The sequence below is a fragment of the Penaeus monodon genome, chromosome 3 (genome assembly GCF_015228065.2).
Source record: "Penaeus monodon isolate SGIC_2016 chromosome 3, NSTDA_Pmon_1, whole genome shotgun sequence".
Lineage (NCBI taxonomy): Eukaryota > Metazoa > Arthropoda > Malacostraca > Decapoda > Penaeidae > Penaeus > Penaeus monodon.
In genome coordinates, this window is record NC_051388.1 from 43,257,094 (window position 1) to 43,267,093 (window position 10,000).

The following is a 10,000-nucleotide window of genomic DNA, read 5'->3' on the forward strand; positions in this document are numbered from 1 at the left end:
TCAGCATGTCACTGAACCCTTCTATAGTAGTCTTCATAAAGTCATGGTGAAGGATATTAATAACAAGAGTAATCATCATAAAGTCACTGTTATATTAAACGACCTTGATGCGACCATAGATAGACATGCAATAAAGCTTTGGATACAGAACGATCGCAAATTGTCTTAACGACGGGTTTGCGGGGAAGAAAAAGGCAGGGGGAAAAGAACGTTGCAGACATTATTGGAGGCCTTTAACATTTTTCCCCATTTGTCTTACTAAATGCTTTCCCTTCCATTCACTTCTCATTCTTATTTTATCTTAATTTCTTTCCTTCGTATCTTATGTTTCTTAATGTTCTTATTTTGCCTTATATTGTGCTAAAATATTCATACGTTTTATTATGTATCGCCATACGAGGAATTTGACGTTGAAATTTAATATTACGAGTAAAGCATTAGTAGCTTATAATATTGGCCGTAATACTGCTAATGATAATAATAATAATCATATCCATAATACTGTAAACAAAAGTGATGATTACTATAAGTACAATAATTACGATAATCACTAATGCTACTTCTAATACAGCCAATAATAATGATACAGATGACATTACTTATAAGAAGAGCAGAGCCAATAACAAAAATAATTGGAGAAAATATGACTATTGGATTTGATAATAATGGGCAGTAACTAACCGAACTGAAGAGAGCTTTCGTGGCTCGCCCGAATGGGTGTGGTTCGCGTTTATGCTTCGTTTCATTATTACGAAACCACTGGCCCATCCTTGTCCAGACGAATGCATTTGTAGTAAGATCAAAGAATTATTGTTAAAGTTATCTATGCACTGAGTCGTATGGATATATATGCTGTGTACACACGAACCACGGATGTGCGTGGTTGTGTTGTCGTAAATTTTATAAGGTGCTCGCATGCAGAAACTTTCGTCAACAGGTATAGCGAAAGAATGAGAGAAACTGCTGTCCTCAAAAGTGAAAGAATACTTCTACCTTTTTCTAAGAAAGTCATATTTTATCTTTCATGAATAAGATTATAAAAAAATTGGTATATAACCACTTAGCGGTTTGTTGAATAAGGAAACGTATGATTTCATACGTAATCCTATAGTTGATATATCCATTATATGTATCCCAGTAGTGAGGGTATGACTGATGAGATACTGCAAGGTTTTGAATCATTCGCTTAGTAAAAACGATTATACAACTCTTGTAGGTTATGTTGGCTTCTTTTTACCTTGATATGACGCCTCTCTTGGTTGCAGGGTACAAGAACATCATGAATTCTTGCGTGTTCATCGTACTCCTGTGCAGCCTCTGGGCCTCTTTCGAGTCTCTTGTACTTTTGGGAACCAAAAATTGAGGCCGACGAGACAGTTGAGGAAGCGAGGAAAGGCATTTTGCTTGAGCAAATGCATTCTCATTACACAACATATACATTATACATGATTGTTTCTCATAATGAATAAAACACACATACATACACACACACACACACACACACACACACACACACACACACACACACACACACACACACACACACACACAACACACACACACACACACACACGCGCGCGCGCGCGCGCGGAAGAGGATGGCCTGTTATATAAAGAATGTTGCAACATTAACAACACGAGAAAAGTGTATTTACCTGCATTTCCCTTTTGTCGTTTTGTAAATCCATTGTTTGTTCTGGTCATTTGATAACAAAAAAAAAATCATTATTCTATTTATTATGAGTTAAGAGAATGTCAGTCGTTGCCAGGAATTCTTGTTTCAGATAACATAAGCTGAAGAAATACTTGGTTTAGAAAGTTTCGGTTATGTCATTTGAGCGTAAACATTTCCTTTCCTTAATTCTTCTTTCCTTGCTCTTTTTCTCTCTCCCTCATACACAGACACCGTTGGAGCAAGAGCAGGGTGACTGTTATCTCCATTGCTTTCTACCTGAAGTCCTGAAGTATAAAATTAATGTCCAGAGAAAATCCTAACTTTTAAGATTACTTCGGAGGAAAACTGTTTACTACAAAAGGAAATACGCACTCTGACGTCCAGGTTATTCAGAAGGCGTGTAACCCGTTGTAAATGTACAGCTAATAGGCTGTGACCTTTATGCTAGGACTGAATTGCTTTCACCTGAAATGGGTGTTTCCGCACAGTACGCACACACACACACACACACACACACACACACACACACACACACACACACACACACACACACACACACAATGGGAAATCATAACAAATGGAAGTGTTTAAATGACTTATGAGGTTTTCTCCCTTATACCTTTGCTACCTCTTAAACATCTCATTACGCTGCCCTATTTAAGTTTGCTTTTAGGAGGAATAAGTCGAAGCTGTGTGTTGTGTGTGTGTGTGTGGGGGGTGGGTTGTAGGAATCTTTATTCTGTGTTTACACCTACACATACATACTCCCTCCCACTCTTTTTTTCGTCACAGAAAAAACACATGAAAAAATAACCCCTTGTTAAATCCATTAATAAAAAGTTCATATTCTAATTGTTCTACTAATAATATGAAAAAGGTTAAAGAGTCCGCCGACATGCCGATGAAAATTCGCAAATGGGTTGTTTGGCTGTGTCTTTTTTAGGCATGGATGCATGTCTGAAGGACAGATATTAGCGATGTAAAAACACAATTGTAAGTCGGTAGGAAGTACTAAAACACATATTCCTTATAGGTATGTACTCTGCTTTACGCCTCGCACGCAGCAGTGTTGGCCTATCCGATAGGCCAAGGATAGGAGTTAATTTCCACCTGGTTGAGATAGGTCTTTCACCTGCGCAGGTCCCTTCCGGACAGTATATAAATCACGGTCCACCACATAAAGGCATTAGTCCCCCACTCCTGCTCCTAGCGAACACAGAAAGGTACAGGAACCGAGATATTTCTTGATAATAGTATTGTTTTCTTATAGGTTAGTTATTGGCACAGTTCATATCTTCTAGATGATCTGCATTGCCGACGTTATGTATTTTCTTTAACTGGGATATAACATCTATAATCTGTATAGTTGATACAATGCGTTTTTAACAGGACATAACAGCATCATGAACTCTCGCGTTTTCGTCGGTCTTCTTCTGTGCTGCCTGTGGGCCTCTTCCGAGTCTATCATCGTACTGGGAACCACCGCCGCCCTCGGGACTGTCGCCGCTACCACAGTTACCGCCTCTGCGGCGACAGCTTTGGGCGTGGGCGCACTGGCGGTACTGAAGGGAGCTCTTATTGGAAAAGCTCTTGCGCGCAGAAACAAGAGGGATGTCGACTCCTTTGAGGCTGACGAGGCAGTTGAGGTAAGTCAGCCAAGGAATTTTGGTAGAGCGCTTGCATTCCCAGTATCACCCGATCTGTCATTATCGGCTCTATAAATCTGTTGTATACACACTTTCACTATAATAGATGTTTCTTTCTCATAATGAATAATTATTTCCGAAACAGGTTGCCGTAGCCCAGCAGATGGATTCAGCTGGTTGCGTGGCCAAACTCTTGTGCGAAATTGAGGCCATGTCCGCTGACCAGCTGACTCCTGCTATGACCTCCTTCAAGACTGCTTTCGAGAACAACGACAATCTCAAGGGCTCCCGAGGCGTGTACGATCTGGCCATCAGTTTCGGCTCCAAGTTCGCCAAGAAGGACTCGAATGCCTGCAGCGCCCTCTTCGACAAGTGCGTCCTCTCCAGGGAGGACCTCTCCTTCATGCTGGATTCCGCCTTCTCTTGCTAGTCATAAGAGAACCTGCAGAAGATAACTTCCTATTTATCAAGAAATAAATTTAGTTCTAGGCGGAATTTCTGGGATTTACCATGTTGCCAGTTGGCTGCCTGGGCGTTACATTTAATCAATATCATGCTTCCAAATTAAAGAAATCTATTATCGATATGATTTTATTTTTTCTAGCATGCACAGTTCTGTGATATAATGTATATATAACACACACACACACACACACACACACACACACACACACACACACACACACACACACATACATATATATATATATATATATATATATATATATATATATATATATATATATATACACAATTAGTTATTGTTTCGCAAACAAATAAGCTGCAGGACCACAACTTAAATTCTACTTTGCTCTCTCTGCAGTCGTAAGGAATCCCATCCAGTATATGTGGAATACCCATTCCTTGAGTTTGCATTAGAAATGTATACGTTGACAAGAAAATGCAAACCTAGACGCTTTCTCTTAAGGCCCATGTTAGAAATAAAATGAGTGTCTTGTCGAGAAAACATAGTGACACGTGTACAGATTTCCTTGTCTAAAAGTGTGTGATTGTGTGTTTGTGTATGAAGCTGAATAGGTATTTGTGTATGTCTGCTTTGGGTGCGATTGGTAGAGACTGATAGATGTAGAATAAGGACCAACAGACAGACAGATAAATATATAGACAAATAGATAATTGAATAAACAGATAGAGGGAAACAGAGAGAAGGATAGAGGTAGATTAGTATATAAATAGATAAATGAATAGATAGATAAATAGATAGATAGATAGAGAGAGAGAGAGCCGGAATGACTTTCCTCGCAAATCAGATTTTTTTTTTGTCTTTTAGTGCATATGTATCGTCTATCTAATGAATACGATGGCCAAAGACCCATCCTCTTCACCTAGCAATTTATGAATCAAGGTATATCAGTCTTTGTAAGAAAACATTTCCTCATTCGATGATGACACTCTCTAAAATGATAGCTGGCCTTAGAGCTTGGTATAGTGGCAATAATAAGGGAAACTATTCAAAAGACTACTTCGTCCGTATTAACATAATTATAACTAAGAATAAAAATGGATTGGATTGTAAGCTGAGCAAGTGTATATGTGTGCTTAACAGGATATTTCATATGTAAGGTGACCGTTATTATTGGATATTTTTTCTTATTTGCGCACATCTACTGATCTTCATAACATTCTTCTCCTTCAGTGAGAGACACAATCACAAGGTTAATGATGGAGGCCTAGTCACCATCACTAATTGTCTGCTATTTCCACTTTTTAAGAATTCAGCCTCATCCCTCTTACTCCTCTTTTCTACTTTGATTTCATTTCCCCTTCATATTATTTCTTCCTGTGGTTCTCTGCTTCTGGGGAAATATTCCAAAGGGGGTAGAACCTATATTTTGGCAGGGTAAGAATCAGCTTGTGTTTTTGCACTAAACTTTATTTAATAGAATTCTGGAATGAAACTTGCTAGTACATAGATTTTGTAAACTGATGCTTAAAAATGTGACATTCTACGTTGGAGGGATTTAAACATGGTATAATTTAAAAGGGGGGCCAGTCTAAATAATTATAAATTATTGGCTTCATCTTTAACTCTCTTCTTCGTCCTTCTGTTCTTCACTATTATCCTCTGCTTTCTCAACCTTTTCTTCGATTTTAAAGCAAAAAGCATAACTGTCTTCAATGATCACACTTTTATATTGAAAGATCTGTTTAGCATTCATTTACCTGGTTCTTGTGGCTTGTACAGACGCCAAGGAGTTGAAAAGTCAAAGAAGGAAGAGAGATTTATATGGAAAAAAGTTTAAAAGGTGATTTTTTTTCCTACGTTACGAAATAAGATATCTTCTCATTACTACCTCCATGGCGTCACGAGGTGTGTATGTGGTTTCGGCGTGGTGGAGTAGGTCGCGCCTCAATACATCAAGCATGGATCACTTTCCAGCTTCCGTTCACGTCCGCAAACCGATTTTGAATCAAATATCATATCATCATACTAAAATACAAATGAAAAACTTAACCGGTAAGTGATGCACGATTCACAAATTACTGTTTATAAAGGCTACACTCCAGGAGAAAATTTCACTTCCCCCGCCCCGCAAAAAAAAAAAAAAAAAAAAAAAAAAAAAAAAAAAACAAAAAAAAAAAAAAAAAAAAAAAAAAAAAAATAATATATATATATATATATACACACACACGCACATATATATGTATACATATATATATACTCATGTATGTATATATGAACATATACATATACATTTATACATACATACATATATATATGTATATATATATATATATATATATATACATATATATATATATATATATATATATATATTATGCACACACTTGTATATATATATGTACACACATACACTCGTGTTTGTACCTGCATACATACAATACGATTGACACTGTATGATGAAATTATTAGCGCGTCAAATTTACGGATACAGTGTGCATATATGCTAATTACCTCCTATAACTTTAGACAGGCGTGAAATTTCCACCTGGGTGAGATAAGTCCTTCACCTTCACAGGTCCCTTTCGAACAGCATGTATAAATATCACGGTCTGGCACATTGTAGGCATCAGTCCAGCAGATCTGCTCCTCGAGAACACTAAAGGTACAGTTTTAATCGATAAAGTATATTTCCTTGTTTGTTTGTGCAGTTCCTGTACCTCGTATATAATTTGTGTGTGACACAATGCGTTTCTTTACCAGCAAACGACATCATGAACTCTCGCGTTTTCGTCGGTCTTCTTCTGTGCTGCCTGTGGGCCTCTTCCGAGTCTGTCGTCCTCTTGGGAACCACCGCCACCCTCGGGACTGTCGCTGCTACCACTGTTACTGCCTCTGCGGCGACGGCTTTGGGCGTGGGCGCGCTGGCGGTGCTGAAGGGAGCTCTTATCGGGAAGCATCTTGCGCGCAGGAACAAGAGGGATGTCGACTCCTTTGAGGCTGACGAGGCAATTGAGGTAAGTCAGCCAAGGAATGTTATTAGTACAGTTATATTTCCAGTATCACTCGAACTCTCATGAAAGGCTCTATAAAGCTGCTGCTTAAAGATTTGCGATTCATTTCAAGAAAGCGTTCACTATAACTGATGGTTCTCTCTCATGATTAATAAGTTTCTTCTGCTCCCAACAGGTTGCCGTGGCCCAACAGATGGATTCAGCTGGTTGCGTGGCCAAGCTCTTGTGCGAAATTGAGGCCATGTCTGCTGACCAGCTGACTCCTGCTATGACCTCCTTCAAGACTGCTTTCGAGAACAACGATAACCTTAAGGGCTCCCGAGGCGTGTACGATCTGGCCATCAGTTTCGGCTCCAAGTTCGCCAAGAAGGACTCGAAGGCCTGCAGCGCCCTCTTCGACAAGTGCGTCCTCTCCAGGGAGGACCTCTCCTTCATGCTGGATTCCGTCTTCTCTTGCCAGTTATAAAAATTACTCTCATCTGCAGCAAAATTCACATTAGGCAACAGAAATAATGACCCTGGTGACAGAATCTCTGGTATGTAAAAACCATGCTGCATTTACGTATCATGTATGGTATCACAGAAATCATCAGTACCTATCTCACTGTCTAATCAATAAAACATTTAGTTTGTCAAAATTATGTGTAATTACCACCATGAAATGCCATATGAAAATCGTCATCGGATTAAAACCAATATAAGAGGAAATATAATACTGCGTCACTTCTCACACTCTATTACTCTGGGACAGAGTCAGCCTGGGTTCGTATGACAGTTGATAATTATAAGCTCATTCATTTATTATGAGGAATCCCATGCACTGTATATATTATCTTTTCTTTAATAATTGATATAGATGCATTGATAATGAAATTTATAATCGGCCTCTCTTTCTTTCTCTCACTGCAATAGATTTAGAAATAAACAGTCCCTGCAGAGAAAAGATAAATTTGAGGAGATATTCTGTATATCATGTTCAAATTTGTTTTTAATAAGACACAAAGTGTGTGTAGGCGCATTTGTTCTTGTTTATTTCTGTGTGTGTGTGTGTGTGTGTGTGTGTGTGTGAGGAGAGAGAGAGAGAGAGAGAGAGAGAGATGGATAGAACTGTAAAGAACTATCAAAAAATTTATCCCAGGTGATTATTATAGAGTGTAATGCATTGAGGTGTTTCCTCTTGCTTGTGTGTTATTTATTTTATCAGCATATTCAGTATAATGCCTCCCTTTTCTTCTTATTGTAGCACTTATTTAACTAAGTAAAGCGAATATCAGTCGCTGTCAGGATCTCTTTCAACTCACTGACAGAATCATAATTAAAGAAACAATAAAATAGAGTGGTTAGGTTAATGAGGTAAGTCTCAATAAGAACAATAGGTATGAATATACTTATGAACATGTCAGATGTTAAACAAGTGTACAACTGGCGCCCTATCTCACACTCTTCCCTCGTCTTTCTTCTCTTTCTCCGTCCTTCTTCTCCCTTTCGTCCTTCGTTTTCTCACCTTCATCTTCGCCCTTCATTTCTCACCTTCATCTAGTTCATCGAAGATCGGACTGCCTCTATTTTGAAAAGGCAGGACAGCACGCGGTTACCTGGTTCTGGTGGCTTGCGCAGGAAGCGAAAGCAAGAAAGCGAAGAAAGTGCTTCCGCAAGGTGACTGTTTGCCCTCCTAGAGTTCCTGTCTCGTATCGTATCAATTTCCAAAAGTTTACAATACACAGATGGGGTTATACGATGAAAAGAGGATATCACAATGAGGAATATGCATTTTTTTTTACAGTACAATGCGATAACACAGGAATATTATATCGCTGCCGCCCCTATGACGTTCCGTGTGAATGAGCGCGCAGTGAGGTGCGACCGCCTTTGAGAAAGAGAGAGAAAAAAGTCAAGCCTTTGATTTAAGGAACGACTTTCTTCATAATTCTAGCTTGTCAGTGTCCTCGCCGAAATCACTGAATATCATATAACGATGCTAAAACTTAGATTGATTACTGACACATGACTGATAAATGCATGCTCACACCAGCTTGTTTGTACATAAATATATAAAAAATACGTGAAGAATGTTAGGTAGTAGAGGAACAAGGCTCGGAATCCATTATAAATGTATACCCTGGGACGTATTTACCCTTCTGAAATTAAGATAAATCTCTCTCCTGCTATGGGTCCCTACACAGACAGTGTTAAAAGCAGTACACACTGAACGCACTGCCCTATAGATATACACCTACAAACATGCACACACACACACACACACACACACACACACTCACACGCACACGCACACGCACACGCACAAGCACACGCACACGCATACGCACACGCACACACACACACGCACACACACACACACATACACATACACACATAGGAATGTATTATATTTTACATAAGTTTCTTGCCCTCTTAGCAACATAGGGAAATGAATTAAGTTAATCTAAATTAAAACTAATCTTAGTTTCCATTAATCGAAGTTCATTAAGCTTTATTATTCAGTAAATCACACACACACACACACACACACACACACACACACACACACACACACACACACACATATATATATATATATATATATATATATATATATATGTATATATATATATATATATATATATATATATAGAGAGAGAGAGAGAGAGAGAGAGAGAGAGGGAGAGAGAGAGACAGAGAGAGAGAGAGAGAGAGAAAGAGAGTGCGAGAGAGAGATAAATAGACAAATACACAGACAGAACGACAGATAGGGAGATAGAACGAGAAGAGTAGGAGTGATAGTCTATTAACACAAACAAACACAAACAGCGCAGAATGTGTTCATATATACTACTCCACTTTCGCAGAAACAATAAGTGAAGAAGAATCCGATTTCCTCAGTCAAAATATCATCAGACACGCAAACACAAACTTTATTAGTCATACACACGCCATTGAATGATTAGTATCATAAAAGGCATGCCGATTAATATTGTGTTCGACACGAGTAATTACGACAAAAGTTGGTGGATCGCTTGTGTCAGGGTGTGCTTTGAGCTGACGGTTCAGTGCCTGTGAGTAAGTTAAAAGGGAAAAGAAAATAACATCGGCTAAGTGAATGGACAAGAGCTTGCAAAATGAGGGTAATGACTACTGATTCACACATAAAACCACAAGCCATGCATATTTTTTTCTGTAATCACATTACGAGTGTGATAAAAACAGTGTGAAAAATAACTTTCAAGTGAAACAGTATACATACA

General features: G+C 38.6%; 3 protein-coding genes across 4 annotated transcripts in view; 2 read left to right on the forward strand and 1 right to left on the reverse strand.

Moving 5' to 3' along the window:
* The window catches only part of LOC119588733, a 5,539-nt gene extending 4,817 nt beyond the window's left edge, over positions 1–722 (reverse strand). Inside the window, exon 1 of one of the 2 annotated variants that reach the window (XM_037937377.1) lies at positions 682–722. The gene's annotated coding sequence lies outside the window, so the exon portion shown is untranslated. The remainder of the gene's footprint in view (positions 1–681) is intronic. The other variant, XM_037937382.1, reaches the window with a different exon arrangement.
* Positions 723–3,059: 2,337 nt separating this feature from the next.
* LOC119588750 lies at positions 3,060–3,906 on the forward strand. The gene is made up of 2 exons (XM_037937392.1): positions 3,060–3,320; positions 3,466–3,906. Exons 1-2 carry the CDS (start codon positions 3,078–3,080, stop codon positions 3,748–3,750), a joined length of 528 nt encoding a protein of 175 aa, XP_037793320.1. The 5' UTR covers positions 3,060–3,077; the 3' UTR covers positions 3,751–3,906.
* Positions 3,907–6,349: 2,443 nt separating this feature from the next.
* On the forward strand, positions 6,350–7,396 carry LOC119588760. The gene is made up of 3 exons (XM_037937403.1): positions 6,350–6,409; positions 6,508–6,761; positions 6,934–7,396. The coding sequence occupies exons 2-3, from the start codon at positions 6,519–6,521 to the stop codon at positions 7,222–7,224; spliced, it is 534 nt and encodes a 177-aa protein (XP_037793331.1). The 5' UTR covers positions 6,350–6,409; positions 6,508–6,518; the 3' UTR covers positions 7,225–7,396.
* Positions 7,397–10,000: the final 2,604 nt, after the last annotated feature.

Coding starts and splice junctions, on each gene's coding strand:
- LOC119588750 (XM_037937392.1), top strand. CDS start 3,078: ATGAACTCTCGCGTTTTCGTCGGTCTTCTTCTGTGCTGCCTGTGGGCC. Junction 3,321..3,465: donor AGGCTGACGAGGCAGTTGAG/GTAAGTCAGCCA, acceptor TTTCCGAAACAG/GTTGCCGTAGCCCAGCAGAT.
- LOC119588760 (XM_037937403.1), top strand. CDS start 6,519: ATGAACTCTCGCGTTTTCGTCGGTCTTCTTCTGTGCTGCCTGTGGGCC. Junction 6,762..6,933: donor AGGCTGACGAGGCAATTGAG/GTAAGTCAGCCA, acceptor TGCTCCCAACAG/GTTGCCGTGGCCCAACAGAT.